This window comes from Lagenorhynchus albirostris, chromosome 8, assembly GCF_949774975.1.
Source record: "Lagenorhynchus albirostris chromosome 8, mLagAlb1.1, whole genome shotgun sequence".
NCBI lineage: Eukaryota > Metazoa > Chordata > Mammalia > Artiodactyla > Delphinidae > Lagenorhynchus > Lagenorhynchus albirostris.
The window spans coordinates 90188899-90210511 of NC_083102.1; the positions used below are offsets into that span (position 1 = coordinate 90188899).

Consider the following 21613-nt stretch of genomic DNA (forward strand, 5'->3'; position numbering starts at 1 on the left):
CCTGGGCCAGTTAAGGAAATGATCGAATCTGTCACAGCGAAAATTCCAGAACCAGCTGCTCTTTGTCAAAATCAGCAAATTAATTGGTAGAGCCTGGACTAATCTCTTACTTTTGGTCCTCTGATTTAATTAGCTACTGTCTCTACCAGACTCCTAGCATGCCAAAAAAGTGTTAAAATCCCTAACACTGATCTATCAGCAGCAAAACTAAACCAAGTGTGGTTTATTACTTTATGCTTGTTAAGTACCATAAGCTATGTTAACAAGCCTTTTTACACCACAGACTTTGACCCTGATATAATTAGAGACATGGGCTTCTCATTGTAAGGCATGCTGAGAGAGGGGAGCCTTTATAGTGTTTCCAAAAGGAACGTTCAGAATTTTTCTTCACAGATTCTCTGGAAACTAACATATGATGTAATGAAGAACAGAAGCAATGCATACCCTAAGATTCAGAGAGTTTCTGTGGTGTTAGAGGTGACTTCAAGAAGTTTTAGAACAGATCTAAGAAGTTCTCTCCTTGTGTTTCATGGACCATTGCCTACTTGTAAGTAGCTCATCCTTTTACATTAAAATCCCAGAGAATAATCATTAGAGTATGTAGTTTCAGGATAGCAAATAAAACAAACTCAGGTTATTTAAACAGACAGATAGAAACAAAATTTCACTTTGTTTGCAATATAAATATGCATTTTACATCAGCATTAAAATGTCATTCTGATTCCTCTCTCTCAAATACCATTGCCTCTACTTACACAATCATACTTATCCTTTCGCCACAATCTTCGTATTTCTGTGAACTGCATCAGCATTCCTTTCAAGTTTCCAAGGGCTAAAGCTGCCAGGACAGACTGTGAAAAACATAAAGAGCAGATGTACTTTGAGATAATCCAATAACCATAGAGAAGCAAAGGTGAAGGTTGTAAATAAGTGAGTCCTTTCCAGGGCCTCAAGGCCTATCAAAGGATACACCCTTTTCTGGTGTGCAATGCCATGCACGATACACCAGACCCAGGACTGTGAGCTGTCCCCAGCCATGATTTTGTCCCCACCACAGTGACAGGGACATGCCATAGATGATCTGATAGCATTTACTCGCCTGTACCTTGGGTCAGAGAAAGGCAGATCTGAAGACCTATGACCAAAAGAAATTCTTCCCAAGCAGAGGTGGTCTAGTGTATGTCTATTTACTGTAGGTAGGGAGAGGGGGTTGCTCTTTGTTTAAAAATAAAACTTGGGGGGACTTCCCTGGTGGTCCAGTGGTTAAGACTTTGCCTTCCAATGCAGGGGGCGTGGGTTCCATCCCTGGTCGGGGAGATAAGATCATGTCTCGCGGCCAAAAATCCGAAACGTAAAACATAAGCAATATTGTAACGAATTCAATAAAGACTTTAAAAATGGCCCCCATCAAAAATATCTTTAAAAAAAAAGAAACTTGGGGAGCTTGGGGTCTTGGAATCAGAATTCAAACCTTGGATGATGATCAGTGATCATGTCATTTAGTATGAGGAAGCCGAAGATCACAGAGAGGTTCGCAAAGATTTGACGCCGACTCTCTGGGACAGTGTGAACCCTATCTGTCTTGTTCCCTACTAGATCCCCAGAACCTACTGTGGTAAATGCACGTGGGAGGGGCTTCATAATTATTCAGCGAATGAGTGGGTGAACTAGTGAGTGGAAGAGGCAGTAACACAGCCTCCTTTAAGAAGCCTGATAGTGATACTGCTGAACAGTAGAGTCACGAAGAGGGGTCTGGGTGGTCAGCTAAGCTCAAGTTTTTGTTTCCTGGCATGCCAAAATGAGATAATTTGTCTTGCAGGAATGATGATAATTAAGGTGAAAAATGCTGAATGGCACCCTCTCTTCCTTATTTGGGTTTTAACACAATGGTAGGAACAGGCCCCCAACCCCTGCCCCCAATTCAGCTGTTAGATTCTGAATGGACTATGGAATTTGTATACTGACTACTTTCACACCATAAAAGAAATGTACAAAGAAAAACCAAACACAGTTGGTGTTTTCCTATCTCAAATATAGTTTAACTGATCTAGACATTTTTAATTTTCACAAGTTATGTTTATAATTTCATGCCTGACTAGCTCATTTACTCACTGTGAGAATACAGGTTGTTGTTTAGAAGACTAAATATTGTCTTAAGTGACTTTAAAAAGGAAATTACACACAAATGCACACCAGTTAAAAAATGGGGGAAACTGGATAAAGTCTGTAATCTGGTTAACAGTACTGTACCGATGTCAATGTACTCATTTTGACATTGTAGTGTAGCTATGTAGTTGCCCTGCCCCCCTGCCATGGTAGCTGCGTGAAAGGTTCACAGTACTCTGTACAATAAGCCTGCTGCTTTGGGGGACTTTACTATAAAACACGTCAAGTACCACCTGCAGAAGAGACATATTTTTTCTTTTCATTAGGCATTATTTACCACCTGGTCAGTATTCCATGGAAAAACAACTTGAAAATGGGTAAACAACATATATATGTATAACCGAATCACTTTGCTGTACACTTGAAACTAATACAACATTATAAATTAACTATACTTCAATTTAAATTTTTTTAAAAATTAAAAAAAAAATTGAAACATTTACAGTGAAATACATACACAATAGAGCCCTTTAAAGAAAAATAAAGATTACAGAGCCCTGAGAAGCCATAGACAGGAAAAGGGGAATCATTTTACCAGGAACCAGGTATCCATACTGTAATTGATATAAAGGATTAATTGTAAACAAAATGCTTAGAACTCTGCTGATGCTTAGTAAGCGCTCAAGGGACGTTCATTCTTAGCTATCATGAAGGGTTATTTTGTACTTATATGATAAAAAGAAGTAGACCAGTTATTCAGATGAAACAAAAACATTACAGACACAATGGTCTAAGAAGGAATTGTCACATGGTTCCTTTACAAAGTAGGGCCTTTGATTAGCATCCTGGACAGCGTCACTGGTGTGGTTTATTCACGAAAGAGATAGGATTTTAAACGGCAATTGTTTTTTTAGTTTCTCCCAATTGAAGTGGGTGAGGGAGAGCCCAGGGATACACATGCGAGGAAGCACACAGGGCAGAATTCTCTATTTCGGGGAGCTGTGTGTGCATTTATTTTTATTGAGATATACATTCTTATACACATTATTTCTTTGATGGTGACTTTTGACCCATTTTATGCCATTCCTCTGGAAATCAGTAGGTTAGCATAGGAAGAACGCACAATTTTAGCAAAGAGTACTGTGCACTGCTTGGCCACATTCGGGATAACTGCACTGGGACTCCAGAAACCTTGGACAAAACTCATGTTCCAGCTACTAATCAACAAGGGAAAAGGCCTAGATAACAACCAACAGACTTTGGTGGGCTGTGTCCTATCTCTATGTCCTTTGTAGTCAGAGGTAGAATAGAATGTTTGTAGAATAAGAATAACAACAATAATAATCTTTATAATAAAGGCTAGCATTGGGACTTCCCTGGTGGCACAGTGGATAGGAATCTGCCTGCCAATGAGGGGAACACGGGTACGATCTTTGGACCGGGAAGATCCCACATGCCGCGGAGCAACTAGGCCTGTGCGCCACAACTACTGAGCCTGCGCTCTAGAGCCTGCGAGCCACAACTACTGAGCCCGTATGCCACAACTACTGAAGCCCACGTGCCTAGATCCCGTGCTCCACAACAAGAGAAGCCACCACAAGAAGCCCATGCAAGGAGAAGCCCACGCACCACAACAAAGAATAGCCCCTGCTCACCACAACTAGAGAAAGCCCCTGCACTGCAACGAAGACCCAACGCAGCCAAAACTAACTAAAATGTAAAAAAAGGCTATTATTTATTAAGTGTTTATCATGTGCCACACCCTGGGCTAAATATTTCACGTGCATTATTTCATTCAATTTTTGCAACAACTCTGTGAGGTGGGGACTATTTCCCTCCCTATTTTACAAATGGGCAACTTGAGGTTCAGAGAGGTTAAGTAATCTGCCCAAAACACACAGGTAATAAGCGGCAGAGCCACTTAGAAGTACATCTACAGGACTAGAGCCAGTGCCCCCGTACTCCCTCAAAGTCAAATTAACACCACAAAGAACAAGATATTGACCATCATCTGGTTTCCTACAGAGCCTGTATTTTCTAGGGCCTGCTGTTATTTTTGTAACCTGGATGCTGCCACGGTGGACAAAGCATTAAACTACGCCCTCAAAAATTACAGTTCAGGAGAGATGGAGAGAGGAGCATGAGGTGAAGGTACAAGGACAAAGTCTAGCTGTTGGCTCCCATCCAGCAATCTGACAGCTTTGGTCTTGGAGTCAAACCAAACTCTGGGAGCTGCAGGGCGTATTCCTAAGAACAGGTTGTGTGGATGATAGCACCATTCTCTGAATTCGATAGAGGCCCTGATGACCTCAACCTTTAAGAAAATCTTCACTTTAGTCAATCCATATCGAAGCTGCAGTGCCAGGATGCCTTCCTATGTAAACATTAATTATATCTGGGGCTACAAACATAGCAGTTGAAGAGGAGAGTTGATAAGGCAGAGTATGAGTTGCAAGGGTAGAGCTGTTGGATATTTGCATTCCTAACATTCATAAGATAGTGCCAGGAGAAAAAAAATAGTTTTGGCCCATAGAGTATTGGCTAAGAAGAGGACCTGAGAGTTTGTAGATACTCATTTTCCCTAGTTTAGTTTGCGCTTCCTCAGTTTAAGAACCAGGGTCCTTGATTCATCACCCAAAGGAGAGAGATGTCAGTCCGAGAGAGGAGTGCTACCTTTTGCAGAGGCTCCAGGAGAAATCCAATGGCTAGGATGACAATCAGCACGATGACAGCAGAGAGAAGGCCAGCAACCTGTGAAGATGAGAACATTCTCATCACAGACTCAACTTTCCTCCCCGGATCCGCATCCCCAGTGACTCAAGCTAGGACGACGCTCACAGCAAAGATCCTCCAGTACCTGAGTTTTGCCTCCTGTACTCTCCTGGACCCCTGATCTGGAGAGGGCTGTACTTGCTGCAAATCCTCTGAACGATCCACCGAATATGTTACTCACTCCCAAGGCGATTAACTCCTGATGGGAGAACAAGGAAGAATCTTCTTTAGATGTGGCACCATTGATATTATGCATGCAGAATAGTATATAATGTTGCCTAATTAGACCCAGCGTCGGTTTATACTTACCTGATTGCCGTCAATGGGATAATCGTATTTGAGGGAATAGACGCTGGCCACAGAGAAGGCCACTGCAAAGCCAACAATGGCAATGCCAAAGCAGTCTCCGATGGTATCTCGGAAAGTCTGCACATTAGGTGTGATAGGGGCCTGAAACCTGAAATTGAGATTAAACAAGTCAGAATGCCACCAACCTGCTTATAAACCTTCCACGGTATCCATTTGTTCTCAGGAAAAGTGCAAATTCCTTAGCAAGGTCCCAATTACCCTCCTCCACATCTTGCTTAATTACTACCATTTTCCCAGAATTTATACTCCAGCTATACCAAGCTTTCTTTGTTTCTCATCACCCATCATCTCTCACCTTGACAGCTTCTAATTTGCTGTTGCCTTTCCCTGAACCATTCCCCTCATCCCTATCCTTCCCTCCAGAAAGTCTTCTCTCACCCCCAAGGTCAGGGTTAGGCAAGATTCTCTATGCTTCCCCAGTTCTTGATGACTCCTGTTTCCATCCCTGCCCCTCTCTCCATCCAGACCCAGAGCAGGGACTGTAACTTGTTCATTATTCTATGACCAGGACCAACAATGGTCCTTCACAGCATATATCAGGTGGTCAGTAATTGTTGGGCAAGTCAGCGAATGAATGAATGCAATCTAGGCTGAGTTGTGCCTTTGGAGTATGACTAGCAAGAATTTAGCACCACTGAAAACCTTGGAATCTGTTATCTTACTGTTGAAAAGCAATGCCGCCTGTATTTGATATGAGTGTAAATCTAGTCCAGTGATAGTGGTAAATCTGATATGATTTTAGCATAGCCACACTATAGTGTACACTTAGATCAATATAAGCTTTGTGCAAAATGTCTCAGATCCCACTTGTATTGTTACATTGGGTTGCAAGGTATCACCCATTATGCCTCCAATAGCTATCCATGGATGAAGGCTCTTTGAGCAAACACAATTCTGAGAGAAGGAAAGCAAGAAATTCTTCCCTTCATTGATAATGATAACCTTTCATGGAAAACCCTTAGCAAACAGGTGGGCGTTAGACTCTGCCCCGCACTCCACAGAACTTCTAGAGCCAACTGTGGCCCTGACAGAGGGCGGGTTTCCATTTAAAGTGAGATAGTGTCAGGGAAACATTCAAGTCACAGAGGATACTCCTGTGCCTGTGTCTCATGAACTTAGAGCAGTTAAATAATATTTACTAATTGCATTATAAAGTCCAAATATCCCAAAGTCAACATCAATTTACTAAAATGCTCAGCTCCTATAAACATCTGTTTCTGACCTAAAACTTATTGGAGGTAAGTTAATTGGGTGCATTCAACTCTTTTTAAATTGCTATTCATGTTTTGTGAATGTTAATAGATTTTTAGCTCTAATTTTGAAGAAGTACTATTATTTCATATTCTGCAGCTTTCATAAATCAGAAAGTTAGCTTGGAATATTATATATAATCTAAAACCAGTGGTACAATTATAATCTGCATTTTATACCAAAATAACCAGAAGCCTGCTATCATTCTTTTTTTCTAGCCTCTAATCACCATAGACAGAGTGGTGTGATGGAGCTTTACAGTCTGAAAACTTGATTCATTTCCTGGCTCTGCTACTTACCCAGGTTCCTCATTTGTAAAGTGATGATAATAACACTTGTTCTCTTTTCTTCATAATTTTTGTGGGAGGGTCAAATAAATAATGAATGTAACTACTGTTGACACACTGTAAAGTACAAAGTACCTGTAAACTACTATTACAGGGTCCCTCTGGAATCTGAATATATCCTTTGTGTTTCCTTTACTATTTCAATGATCTCTTTCCTTCAGCCAAGTTATTTGCATTCAGTGTATGTAGCTTCACAAAGTCACTTCTAAGGTGTCATATTCATTAATAACAGATTAGCAATAATTAGCAATCGTTACCTTCCAGTTATCTTCTATTTGCAATCATCAGAAATCTAAAATGCTCACTCGATTATCACTCAGAAAAAATGGGACTGTAAAAAGCATGTAGGGGCTTCCCTGGTGGCACAGTGGTTAAGAATCTGCCTGCCAATGCAGGGGACACTGGTTCGCGCCCTGGTCCGAGAAGATCCCACATGCTGCGGAGCAACTAAGCCCGTGCGCCACAACTACTGAAGCCCACACTCTAGACCCCGCGAGCCACAACTACTGAGCCTGCGTGCCTAAAAGCCCATGCTCCGCAACAAGAGAAGCCACCGCAATGAGAAGCCCGCACACGGCAAAGAAGAGTAGCACCTGTTTGCTGCAACTAGAGAAAGCCCAGGCGCAGCACCAAAACCCAACACAGCCAAAAATAAAATAAATAAATCAATTAATTAAAAAAAAAGCGTGTAAAGTGCCTAGTACCTAATTTAGGTGCTAAATTAGGAACAGCAGTAATGCAGTTCGAACACTTAACAGTAGGCCAGGCACTTCAGGACATCACACATATTAACTCACTTAATCCTTACAAGAACCCTATGTAATAACCTATGCTATTTTTAGCCCCATTTTTACAGCCAAAGACATTAAGGCACAGAGTTTATTTGCCCAAGATGAGGAAGTGAGTCTGAAGTAAATCCTAGGCACTCTGCCTCTAGAAAGCATGAGTTTGCTTACTGGGCTACACTGCCTCTCTGTAGAGTGTAATGACCTATAAATGTGTGTTACCCCTTTCCCCACCCACACACACTATGGAAGGAGATCCATTGACATTTAAAATATATTTACTAAGTAATGTCTCTAAGATTGTAACTCAGTGTCCTTACCTTTTATTTCAAAACCTTTCTGGCAAGATCCTCTTTAATTTTGTATCTACTTATCTATCTAGTTTGTGTCTCCCAAGATGTTTAAATGAAGCATAATCGGGCTTCCCTGGTGGCGCAGTGGTTGAGAGTCCACTTGCTGATGCAGGGGACAAGAGTTCGTGCCCTGGTCCGGGAAGGTCCCACATGCCGCGGAGCGGCTGGGCCCGTGAGCCATGGCCGCTGAGCCTGCGCGTCCGGAGCCTGTGCTCCGCAATGGGAAAGGCCACAGCAGTGAGAGGCCCACGTACCGCAAAAAAAAAAAAAAAAAAGCATAATCACTTGAAAGTTGCAGAGTGGAGAGAAACACTAGAAATAGTCTTTCAGCTTCAGCCTAATTTCTCCCATTTAAGTTAAAAGTGATATTTGTGATCCAAATATTACAAGTGGTAACACAAATATATCTGATGATAAAAATATTTTTTGCTTAAAAATATATATTTGCTTTTTTTTTGCGGTACGCGGGCCTCTCACTGTTGTGGCCTCTCCCATTGCAGAGCACAGGCTCCGGACACGCAGGCTCAGCGGCCATGGCTCACGGGCCCAGCCACTCCGCGGCATGTGGGATCTTCCCGGACCGGGGCACGAACCCATGTCCCCTGCATCAGCAGGCAGACCCTCAACCACTGCACCACCAGGGAAGCCCTATATATTTGCTTTTAATAGAATTTAGTTAGTTTTAAGTCAACAATGCAATGCATATACATGCTGATTCCTGGAATAATTCTCAAATACTCCTAAGCATGGGGAGGGAGGGAGGGTTTTTTTGTTTTTGTTTTTTTACAGGAATACCACCTTTCCTAGGGGTAAGCAAGTTGAAAGAAATTGATGCTATGGCCAGAGGGCAGAGAGAGGAAAGAGCACAAAACTGGATCTCCCTCCTCAATCCAATAAATGCAATGGAATACGTTTTCAAATTCCTTGTACAAGCTGCGCCTCCCATCCTTCTGCAGCGCTAAGAGTTGCTCTAGGCTTGTCTTGAATTTGATCTTCAGAGAGGACAGAGTGTGCCCATCTGGATTGCTCAAGCAGCGTGTGGCAGGTATTCCTTCAGTGTCTCCTTTGAACTGTTGGAACTTGGCTCCAGTAACCTCAAACAAAACATTACGTATTGTTTATAGTAATTTATGGCCAAGGAAATCTGGTTTCCCTCGGTTCCTTTTAAGGAGAGGAGCAAGTTTACTTTGCCTATTTTTCTATTTTCACTATCTCACTTTTCTTGCGTGTGAGCCCCTTCTGGTTTGTGAGTTCTTCCGCACAGAGAAACTTTCTGATGTTAAGAACTGCACATCCTATGTCCTTTGTGACTCCCTCCTAGAAGGAGAGTAGTGAGCCCTCCTCCTGGGTGCATGATGGATGCCAGATACAGGAAGGGTTCTGAGCTGGATTCATGCATTTCAGCTTGAAGTCGTTCGTCACTACTGCTTACTCTCTAATTAGAGCTTGGAGATGCCATAATAAGAGAGACACTTACCCACTTTCCATCTCCCCAACCACGGCCACGTTAAACCTGTTTTTGAAGTCAAAGCCATATGACACAGCTGTTGCGATCACAGTCTGCAAAGTTGCAAATTGCCCAAGTTAGAAATGGGAGATGTAACTAAGAGTCTTGCTTTGAAAAACAAAATACCATTGCCAAAAGCCACCCCTTGACTTATTGAATAAGAATCTCAGCTCAGGTTTGGCTACTTTTTGAAAAGTCCCGAGGCAATTCTAATGTGCCACCAAAGCTGAGAACCACAGCTCCATTCCAATGGGTCTCTCACTAGGATTCTCAGAGGTCTGCTCTCTGCCCCATCCTTGTCTTACATGGAAAGAATAAACCCCAAGTCATCAAAGCAAGTTATTAAATTCTGAATAAAGAGAAAACCATACTAAATATGATACCCAGAAACTGCAGAGAGGTCACCGGTCCCACTAAAGCCTCTTGATCTACAGACGGTGAAGGGCTTTAGACATAAAAACACAAGACTAACGAATTATGAAAGAAAGTCTTGGGACGATCAGTTACCATGATGAGTTCAATTGGAATGGGCACTGGAAGTTTGGCTTTGTAGCGCTGATTTATTTCTTTAACCACAAATACCACCAACAGGATAACCAAGGATGTCACAAGGTCTGCAATATTAGTCTTCTCTATTTGTGAGAATATGGAAGTTAGTACCTAGAGTATAAAAGTAAAAAACATCCAAGTGCTACATTAATGTGTAATTTGGATATAACACTTAATTAATTCCAAATAGATAAAAATAAACATAGACGTGAAACGACTGACAGATTGATAGCAATTCCCTGTTCTGCTTGTGTTAGCCACGAGTAATTGTAGAGACTAGCATGGAGATATGAGAAGGGTAAGTCAGCACAGCATCGTCACCACACTGGTTTAGGGATGCTCTTCGTCTAGTGTTGAATTTTCTTGCACGTTTTTCACATTTTTATAACTGGTCTCTTCTGCTCTTAGGTGTCGTTGCCGTCTTTTTTATTTCACAATCAACACTACTGCTCTGTCCAGGGAATAACCTTTGACCTCTGATAGTTTTTCTTAGCATGTATCCCCTTAATTCCTGGCTTTTTTGTTTTAATGTTCAGACCCCTCATATTTCTTCGTTGACTCTGTCTGTCACTTTTGGAAACTAGTATCCTGGCTAGCTGTGCAGTTCTCTAAGCCAGTTGGGTGCCGTATCTGTGGGATCCAGACAGCTCAAGAGGTCCAAACTGGATCCCAAATGGTTCCCAAAAGACTCCACTTCTGGAATAGCTCTGGATGGGAGTGAGAGAGGGCTGGTTCCAATTTGGAGGGACTTTGTCTCTGATTCCCAAAGACTGTCTTGACAGAAGCACTAACAAGCCCAAAGTCAGTAAAAGGAAGGAAATAACAAAGATCAGAGTGGAAAGAAATGAAACACAGACTAAAAAGACAATAGAAAAGATCGATGGAACTAAAAGCTGGATTTTTGAAAAGATAAAAGAGACAAACCTGTAGCTAGCCTCAGAAAGGAACAAAGAATGAGGACAAAAATACATAAATTCAGAGGCACTAAGAATGCTCTCTGTTCTACAGAACATCCTTTAGAGGAGAGAAGAAAGAACCACTGTTCTATTTACATATTGGCCAATTTCCTTTTGTTTTATAAACAGGGATGCATAAGAGGCAGAACTTCAATTCTAAAAGAACAAGACCTGCTTTTTAGAAATAGGGAAGCACTTCCACTCAATCAGCACTTTTCTTCCAAAATAAGATTTTGAGAAAGATTTTAAAACTTGGGACAAACTTTTAATAATGGGCATCGATGTTTTTTCTTTTTAAAAATACTGAAGACTCAAATCTAAGAGAAGTGGTAGTTAATTTCTGTTATTCACATCAGCTGATGTGGTATATGGTAGCTGTGGTAGATTTTCAGGGTTGTTCTCCTTGCCACTTTTTTTTACTGTGAATACATTTCACAGCCCGTTGATTTCTTGGAAGTTATAGGTAAGTCCTGCAGCAAAGGCACGAAAGGAAAGTTCTCCTGGAAACATGATAGTGAATTTTGTGTATTTCCATATTTTTTAAGCAAAAGGAATACTTACTTTGAAAATTGAAAATGGATCAGCATGTGCTGGGACTGTCAGCTGAAGAATAAATTTGAGCTGGGAAACCAAAACGTGAACAGCGGCAGCTGTGGTGAAGCCACTGATTAAGGATTCGGAGAGATAAATCACCACGAAGCCCAGCTGCAGAACTCCCATGAGCAACTGCAAAGAGAGAGAGCAGAGCCTTTGTTAGTGTAGATTCAGAGAACACCTCGGCAGACTGAAGGATCAGCTACTGTAATGATGCAAAATGTGGAGGTCAGCCTCCACCCCTGTGTCTTGAAGAAGCAAGTGTTGTTGCCTCCTGGAAAACCTCCCATGCAAGGTACCACCCTCTGCTTCCCTCCCCCATCCAACACCCCCCACCCCAAGGTGGAATGTTACATGGTGTTCAAATAGCACATCAGTCCAGTATACTCCCAAGAACTAACAGGTTTCTTCTCTTCCCTCTTTTGAAGGTGCGGTATCTTTAGGAGACTCACCCATAAACCTTTCATAGCAGAATCTTATCTAGCATTAGCCCTCATAAATTTTCCCAGGGAATTTTCAGTTACCCTTTACAGCTGCTGTCGCATGCATGGGTGAACATCCATTCAGATTCCCTCAAACAAGTTGCTTGATTTTTGTTAGGAAATACGTAACTGCTCATGACATCAAAAGTGCTTGATTTTAAATGAGGGCAAAAGTGGTTCATTCCCCCAAAGCTTCAGGATTTTGCAAGAAAGTAAATGGATAGATGCTTGGCCTACCTCTCCACTCCTGACCCCGGAATGCAAACTGAGCTGTGAGTTTGCAAATGCACTAGGATCAGAGATGCACTCGGACTCCATTGTTGAACTGACCCCATTGTTGGTCAAGAAGACCCACCACTTATGTCTTGGTTTGAATTGACTCTTTTTTTCTTTAAGGAATGGTCTTAACTTATAATATCATTAGCCATAAACTTAGGCAACATCTTGAGGAGTCTGACATTTTCACTATCTAACATCTTGAGGATAGGGACATTTTCATAATCCAGGCATAGTGACAGGGGTGTGGCTTGGGAGTGAGGCTTTAAACCCCTCCATAATCCTTTTCAGCTTTCTCCAAATCTTTGACATGGACAATTCAAAGCACTAAGCGCCCATCCCTTCGAAATAGACTGTAGTCAATGAGGAATTAGAAAGAAAAAAGTTCCCAAGCTGCCAGTTTCTCTATTGCATAGAGTTCTGTTTAGTGAATATATAAATTCCCAGGTATATTATTGAATTCAGCATTTCACCTGTCACCACATGTGCCTCCCCACTCTTATTTTTTCCTTCTCTCTAGACCCATGTTCAATCATCTTTGCAAAGTAGACCTGCCCTTTCACTTCTGGCTGTGGTAGGTGACTCTTAAACTATTTCCAATGGGCTATTGAAGGAGGCATGTAAACTAACAGAAGAGTCGGGAGGGGTGGCAGGAAGGAGAGAAACCACAAAGATGTGTACCACTCAGGACACATAAATTGGGGAGCGTAGATTCTGTGACAGAGTACTCACCTGGATGATTCCAGAAAGAATTGTGACCGTTGCAGCCACCATCACCTTATGATCATCTAGTGATGAATCATTAGCCACTGAGCTATTAGTGACTGTCGGATCAGCTGTATCGGCTATTGGGGTTAATCTCACAACTACTGCTCCCACCATCATACTGAGAACTGGAAATGGACCTAATAAAAGAGAGGGCGAGTTGTAGTCATTATGTCTCCCTATAGCACAGTTGTCTTTCAGCCATAATGTAGCATATGAAGAGACTGCTGTCTGGAGTTCTGGTCTACTTCCCCAAGCCCCAGTCCTAATTCTTACAAGAAACTATGACTCCTCTCCTGGATTCTGCACAATTTGGAATTGATACAATGCGTGGCTAATGGCATTCATAAAGAAAAGCAATGTAAGGATCAATTAGCCCAGGAGTTCACTTACCCACTGATATGTGTCTAGAAGTGCCCAAGAAAAAGTAGATTATGACTGGGAAAAAGGCTGCATACAACCCATAGCTTGGGGGGATGGTGACCAGCAGAGCAAATGCTAAACCTGTAAATACACAAGCATCAGTGTCCTTATTTCATGCAAAGGGATCATAGAAGTTTTCATTAGGCTCTTCAAGTATTTAAGATTGTACCTTAAAAATTATTTTATTAACTCAAATGTATCAACGATGTAAATGTAAGAGCTAAAGCTATAAAACTCTCAGAAGAAAACTTAGGTGTAAACCTTCGTGACCTTGGATCAGGCATGGGTTTCTTAGAAGTGACACCTATAGCATAAGCAACCAAATTAAAAACAGATCAACAGGGCCACATCAAAATGTAAAAATGTGTGCTTCAAAGGATACTATCAAAAAAGTGAAATGACAGCCTACAGAAAGGGAGAAATGATTTGCAAATCGTATCTTGGATAAGGGTCTATTATCCAGAATTATATAATTAACTTTTGCAATTCAACAATAAGAAGACACATAACCTAATTTTAAAATGTGCAAAAGATTTACACAGACATTTCTCCAAAGATATACAAATGGTCAGTAAGGACATGAAAAGATGCTCAACGTCATTAATCATTGGGAGAATGCAAATCAAAACCACAAAGAGAGTCCATTTCATGCTCACTAGGATAGCTAAAATAACAAAGGCAGACAATAACAAGGGTTCACAAGGATGTGGAGAAATTTGAACCCTCACCATTGCTAGTGGGTTATTATATGACACAGCAATTACACTCCTAGGTATATACCCAAGAGAAATGAAACATGTTCACACAAAAACTTGTGTACAAGTGTTCATAATAGTATTATTCATAAAAGCCACAGCATGGAAACAACCCAAATGTCCATCAGCTCATGAATGGACAAAATGTGGTATATCTATACAGTAGAATATTATTCATCCATAAAACGGAATGAAGTACCTGTACATCATGGATGAAACTTGCAAACGTTATGCTAAGTGAAAGAAACCAGACACAAAAGACGACATATTCTGTGACTCTGTTTGCATGAAATGCTCAGAATAGGTAAATCCATTGAGACAGAAAGTTGTTGCCGAGGGATGGATGGAGAGGGGATGGGAAGTGATTGCAAGAGATTTTGGGGGATGGTTGTAGTGAAAATGTCTTGCAGTTAGTGGTGATAGTTGCACAACCTCGTGAATACACAAAAAACACTGAATTGTGCACATTAAAAGGGTGAATTTGGGCTTCCCTGGTGGCGCAGTGGTTGAGAGTCCGCCTGCCAATGCAGGGGACGCGGATTCGTGCCCCGGTCTGGCCAGATCCCACATGCCGGGCAGCGGCGGGGCCCGTGAGCCATGGCCGCTGAGCCTGCGCGTCCGCAGCCTGTGCTCCGCAACGGGAGAGGCCACAACAGTGAGAGGCCCGCGTACCGCAAAAAAAAAAAAAAAAAAAAAAAAAAAAGGGTGAATTTTATGATACATGAATTATATCTCAAAAAAAAAAAGTTACCTTGCAGTACAGCCACCAGCCCTGTGCTGATTCCAGAAACAATGTCACTGAGGAGCCATTCCTTTATGCGGTACGCTGGCAACCAAGATGCTATGGGGAACAAAGAGAGGGCAATTCTCTTGGCCTTTTGTGCAGAACAGCTGAAAACATTGAAAGCCACCGTTCAGTTATTAATATCCAATTTTAAGTTTAGTACCTATTGTACATGGAAAATTGGTAAAGATAATATTATCATTTCACTAACTTTCTCACTAACATTCACCTCCTTACCCATATCAACTGCCCCCAAAGGATTGACCACCACCAAAGGATTTTTTGTTTTAAGAAAAATGTTGCTTTTCTTTAGCCACAATAGAAATTATCTGTCATCCTCAGCTTGATTTTACAACACTTTGATGGAGAATTTTCCTCTGTCCTCATCTATCAGTTCTCTGGTATGGAGAGATTGTGTGGAGAGCCAAGATTGGTGTTCAATTTCAGAGACTACTTTTCTAGCCCTGGCAGGAAGTAGGAGGTTTGGAAACCAAAGATAAAAAGACTTTGGAGAGGGGGGAAAATATTTGAAAAGAGAAACATTTTAAATCTTTAATAAGTAGCCAATTATAAATATCTGTTTGAAAAAAAAAAACAACTTTGGAGACTGTGGGCTAATAGCCGAAAGAAGAGCTTGGAAGCTTAAAAATTTCAGAGAAAGTGCTTCATTTACTCCTAATGCCAGTACCTTAAAAAAATATCTTACCGGAACCACATTTTGAGATGATCCAGAAGTGTCTTATGATGTCTGTGTTTCTTCTTATGTTCTTCGTCAAAAGCCTTTGTGGAATACACTGGCCTGGCCACGACGTACTGATTCCCGATGGGTTCAATCATTGTGCTTTCTCTGACCGTTGTGGTAAGTGGAAGACCTTTGGAACTATGTGGCAAACCCTTCTTGCCTTTAGCAGGTTAAAAATGCCTGAAACCAAACAGAGCTTGCTTCTTAAATAACTCGGAGATAATGTGATGCAATTTACAGATGAGTGAGCTCTGAACTGAATGTTACCACCTTTTGAGATCAAAAGAGGCTGGATTAAGGGACCTAGATTGTATTTTGCGACTGTGATAATCGCTTTTTACTGCAAGAAGCTGGACACAGCTCCTCTGGGTAAGTAAACAAGGGCTTTGATTGATTTATTTTTAAAAGATTGCCAAAAAGCAATAGAAATTGACTCAGTTTACTAACCAGTGAGTGCATTTTTGACTTGTAAAGCAAGATCTCAAGAAAGGAATTTATTAAAAAAAAATTTTTTTTCAGCCATGTTTCCAAAGTTATGGCACTGGAGGTACTGGGACAGGTTAGATTTAAAGTCTGTTCATTGCCCCTAACTCTAGTCAAGCCTGTTGCATTTGACCCATCAGAATTTTTGTAATACATTATAAAATGTTTTTAATTTGTGAAATTCAAGGATATTGCCCATTTAAGGTATTTTCTTATTATTTCTGGGAATTAAATAGAGTTTTATCATTTGTAGTTGAGGAAACTACTCAATTTACTTAACCTTTTTGAGCTTCATTTGTATACTTGGAATAATAATACTCGTTACAAGGGGATGATGAAAATTAAATGAGAATGTTTTCACAGCATCTAGCATTGCTTCAAAGCATCTAGCACACTACAAGCATTCACTAAATGGTAGTTCTTATTCTAACTATTTGCATTTTCTGCACAAGATTGTTAATTTCTTGGTTCTTATCTCAATCCTTTTTACTACAGTTAAAAGATCAGTTTTGCAAAAGTTTTTTTATGCACATTATCTATTTAGCCCTCACAATTCTTTGAGGCAATTACTATTATTATTCTTGTCATCTTCTTACAAATGAGAAGACAATAAATAGCACATAAAAGTCTCCATAAAAATCTAAGAATCTTTTCCTCAGGTCATACAGCTAGTACACTGTCAAAAATACAACTTCTGTTTTCAGACTTTGCTGTTTCTTCTACAACGCACAGCTTCTCTTTTGTCCAGTGTGAACAGAATTGAAGAACCTTCCAACTAACTGTTAGCATTTTGCCCACTAATCTTGGTTCTGTATCATAGTTATTAATTGAATTAGCTCAAACTAGACTGTACCTTGTTACATGGTGCTTTTCCAAAGCTCAAGGGATTTTTAGCATGTTTGCAGAGCTCAAGTTATAACCAGGAATCAGATGCTGGCCTCAATTTCTGACCCCACCTGATCTCTCTTTGGCACCCATTTCTTTCCCCACCCCATTCCCTAGCTTCCTCCAACGTCCTTTCTACTGACCTTCTCTGACCACAGTGTGGTGTTTCTGCCCCAGCCTCTGGCTTGACCTCCAGCATTTGAGACCCCGTGAACCTTGTTATGACTGTGAGGCCGCCTTTGCTATTCTTTCTGAGCCTCCTCTAACCCCAAGCTGCTTGTCCTCCTTGCTTCTCATTTCTATTCCCGCTCCCACCTCTCCACACTCAATTCCAGGTGTTATATCCCACTAACTATATAGTACTTTCCATTATCAAAAGAACTTGTACGTGAAGGTGGGGCTTGGCTTACTCATTGCTGTGCATAGCAAGGATTTTTGTCCTTGTTTGCCAACTACCAACCATATGGTTGGGACGTTTACACGAGATCTATCCCACGTTAGTGACTCTTGACACCTTAGGTCTCTTGCAAAGGCTGTCTTCAAGAAGAGCTTTAATCCTTGAGGTATGCAACCTAGCCAACGTTATTATTATTATTAGGCCGTGCTGAGCAGCTTGCGGGATCTTATTTCCCCAGCCAGGGATTGAACCCTGGCCCCCATATCAGTGGAAGCATGGAGTCCTAACCACTGGACCGACAGGGAATTCCCCAACCTAGCCAATTTAGGATGAAGATGACTCGGGTACTGTGCATTCTATTTCTGGCAGATGCTGCCGTGGACAGAAAAAAAAAAAGATGCTGCTATTTTGTTACTTTACTCATATTTTCATCAAGTTGTTCAGGGAAACTCATTAGTTCTCTTCCTTAAGAAAAATCCTGAAAGTGCTTTTTTTTCTTCCTTTTCTGCTGCACATTTTCTCTCTGCTAAGTCACAGTCTAATTTTTTTGGCCAGTGACAATGATGGCAGATATAACTATATCTCTATGAAGCTTCCTTCCCTGAGGATGACCATGCCCTGGCTCTTCAGTGGATCAAAGGCCTGAGCCCTGGCCATCCTGCCACAGCCTGGGAAATGCCACCACCTCATGCCCAAGCGCTGACTACAAGGGGAGTGCTCGAGGGCCGGCGTCAGGGTGGCTTAAGAAATCTTTTCAGAATTTAGAACGAGAGAGCTTGAGGGCCACCATTCCAATCTTGTGGTTTTCCCCTAGCTGCCATCACTTCTCCCAAAAGCTACTGCCTCATATTCCACATGTAACCAGGGACTTCCCTGGCGGCCCAGTAGTTAAGACTCCATGCTTCCAAAGCAGAAGGAACTTAAGATCCCACGTGCCATGTGGCACAGCAAAAAAAAAAAGCTTTTAAGAAAAAATATTCCACATGTAACCAACCATCTGAGCCACTAAATCAACCACCCCAATGGTGCCTCTGCTGAGAAAAGCTCCAGATACTCATAAATTAATGTCATTCTCCAGTTCATCATTTCTGGGATTCTTGAGAATGACCTACTTTAGTTAGGAATTCAAACGTGATTTTTCTTAACTTAAAAAAAAAAAAAACCCTGAACATGTTACCTTTTCCCCAGAAATTCTTGGAAAACGTTTTCTTGGTTCCTAGAATGAATTCCACTTTCAAATATTACACCCTCATTAATGTACACCTTTTCATGTTCTGTTTTATCTTCATGCCTCAAATTTTTCTCTGGGTTTCTTAGGGCATCAGTGGCTTTTGGGGGATTGAAATTCATTCTCAGGCACTTTTCCTCCTAGTAATTTTTGAACTTTAAGCCTTGTTTGTGTACATTTCCAGTCTTGCTTCCTTTCCTATGATGTGTTCTTTTAAATGTTTTGGCCTTTATTACATATAAATTACATACATAGACACATGCACATACATACATATACCTACATATCTTGGTCCTGTGACTTAGTCATACACGTTTGTCTTTCTCTGCTTTTTTCTTTTTTTCTGAGCAGAAATTTAGTCCTGGGATTAATTCCTGAAGTTCAGTTTTTTCTATTTTAACTATTCTGATTTATTAATAACATTTTGATACTTCTAGGAATTAGGGATAGTCATGCACATTACCCATCCCCCTAACCCCTCTGAGCTCCACCCATCTGCACCCTGCAGCACAGCACTGAGTGTCACCACCTGGCTTCCAGCTACCTGGGCACCTCCATTCTGCCTGCCCCACTCCCCTGAGAAGTGTCGATGGCCATGACTTTTGCCTGTCTCAGCATTTATCCATTCAGTGTTCTAGTCTTTCAGGGGTCTGCCCCTTCTGTGGGAAACTAATTTGAACCAAGATGCTCGTAAGCAATGCTAGTATTTTTCTTTAATTGGTGGTAACTTGAAACCAGGAGGGAAGCAGGTGTGCAGAATATTTCCCAGTCCCTCCCCAGTCACGGTAGGTAACCTCTACCACCCTGGCTCAAGGTTGGCTCTCAGTGACTCCACCCCTCCATCAGACCTCAAAATACCCGTGCCAGTCGGTGGAAAACCAGAGGTAAGCCAGGCCTATTTCACGAATTGGTCCTTGGACAATGGGAAAAACAGCCGTGTCTTGATAGCTACATCCGGGGGAGGGATGGGAGAACAAGCAGACTAACGGCTCTGGTGAGCACCTTCAGAGGGACCCCACTCCGCAGCCAAAAAGAAACCAGAAATCAAGGGCACGTAGATCCACATTCTGGATGATGTCAAGCTGAATGGAAGCGGGGAGATAATGGCATCAAAATCGTATAGGGACAGAGTGGTGGTTAGGAGTCACTGGGCTGGGGATGAGTGGGAAGGATGCGGGTGAAGAGAGCTCGGGGCGGAGGCTGATCCTGACGAAGAAAGGTCAGAAGGGTCAGAGGTGGGGCAGGCTGTACTTTCTAGCTAAATGCTGTGGTTCTTGTGTGCTTCAGCCACTTTGGAAACACAGTAAGGTAATTAATTAAGCTATGGTATAGATGTGAAGTTGAATCTGGTAGCTCTTTGGGAGAAATAAATGTGTCCGTTATCATTTAGAACATAAAAAGCACTGCTGTTTTCCTTCCACCCTTTAGTCATGATCCTTGGGAAGCTATGAGCATCTCACAAACCCTTCCAGATTGCTTTTGAAGCCAGAGTCTTTCCCTGAAGAGGGAATATGGTGACGTAGAAGGCAATTAAAGGTGGTGGGACTGGAATGAGAATCCTGAGGGTGTGGGGCAGTATCTCCAAAGAGTCCCAAAGGTTTTTTTTTTGCCACAATAATATGGATGATTCACACAGCTCTAGTTCAGTGTCCATAGTGGGCGAGAACATAACAGGTATTTTGTATTGCTTATTCAAGAAATTTGTGTATGTGACACAGATTTATAGTGATCTTCTAGGAACTTAACTCAGTTTTATCTTAATCTTAGTTCAGGCACTATAGTTATTATTGACAATTCTTTTTATTGGCAATTATTATTCTTGACCATCTGCTGAAAAACTCAGTCAAACCTAACTGAGTTGGGAGATGCAACAGAAAAGAGTGGGAACTGGGCAGCTAAGTAGACCTGCCCTCACATCCTTGCTTTGCCATTGCTTCGTTGTGTTGCTATGGGCAAGTGCTCCAAGCCTTAGTTTTTCTCACGGTGAAAGGGGATGTCATTACCTCCCTGGTAGGACTGTTGTCCAGACTGAAAGTGAGGTATGTAAGGAGAGACTTCTTAGCTTTAATTGCACAGATAATAGTTTCAGGATGGAGTTTAATAACTGGGTAGACCTTACATGACAGTCAGCTGGAAGCTGTCTGAAAATGTTAGTGCCGCCATCTTTTCTATAATTTTGTGTTTATTCTGGACTTCTCCAGAATTCAAGCTTTTCCATTCCCGCCCATTTATTTTAACATCATGTTAAAGCGTCTCCTATCTAAGCTTCTTAGCATGGTATACAAGGCCCCGCATATCTTGGCTCTGGCCTACCTCAAGACTCTTCACTCCTCCTTCATAATTACAGCAGTTTCTCAACAAACCATGATATTTAACACCCCCTCCCCTCATTCCTTTGCATGCATTGTTTTCTTTATCTGTGTTCTCCTCCAACACCTGGTAAATTCCAATTCATCCTTAAAAATACTCAGCTGTCCCTGACCATTGATTTGTTCCTTTGTTCCTTCAACAAGCGTTTATCATCCTATTGTTCGTTAGGAACCCTGCTCCTAAGACAATGCTGTAAAGCCTTCATGGAATCTCCTAAAAAGAGTTAATCATTTCCTTATTGTACACACCTGGTGTGTATTTCTCTCCCATAGTGTACTGTATTGTCATTATTTGTTGATAAGTTTCTCTTTCCAATAAGACTCAGTTCCTCAAGGACAAGGTCTAAATCTTAATCATTTTTTCCCTTTTGCATAGTACCTGTACCATAGTAATTACTCAGAAAGGTCTGTTGAAATAAACTGAACTATAAGCAA

General features: G+C 41.4%; 1 protein-coding gene across 1 annotated transcript in view; it reads right to left on the bottom strand.

The window, feature by feature from the left end:
• Positions 1-15911, bottom strand: part of SLC26A3 (solute carrier family 26 member 3) — a 31858-nt gene extending 15947 nt beyond the window's left edge. Inside the window, exons 1-11 of the mRNA XM_060156189.1 lie at positions 15781-15911; positions 15042-15181; positions 13506-13616; positions 13080-13252; positions 11557-11721; positions 9998-10150; positions 9461-9543; positions 5188-5335; positions 4964-5077; positions 4780-4857; positions 756-851 (exon numbers count right to left, since the gene is read on the bottom strand). Coding sequence (XP_060012172.1) covers positions 756-851; positions 4780-4857; positions 4964-5077; positions 5188-5335; positions 9461-9543; positions 9998-10150; positions 11557-11721; positions 13080-13252; positions 13506-13616; positions 15042-15181; positions 15781-15911 — 1392 coding nt within the window. The remainder of the gene's footprint in view (positions 1-755; positions 852-4779; positions 4858-4963; positions 5078-5187; positions 5336-9460; positions 9544-9997; positions 10151-11556; positions 11722-13079; positions 13253-13505; positions 13617-15041; positions 15182-15780) is intronic.
• Between the last annotated feature and the right edge of the window lie 5702 nt (positions 15912-21613).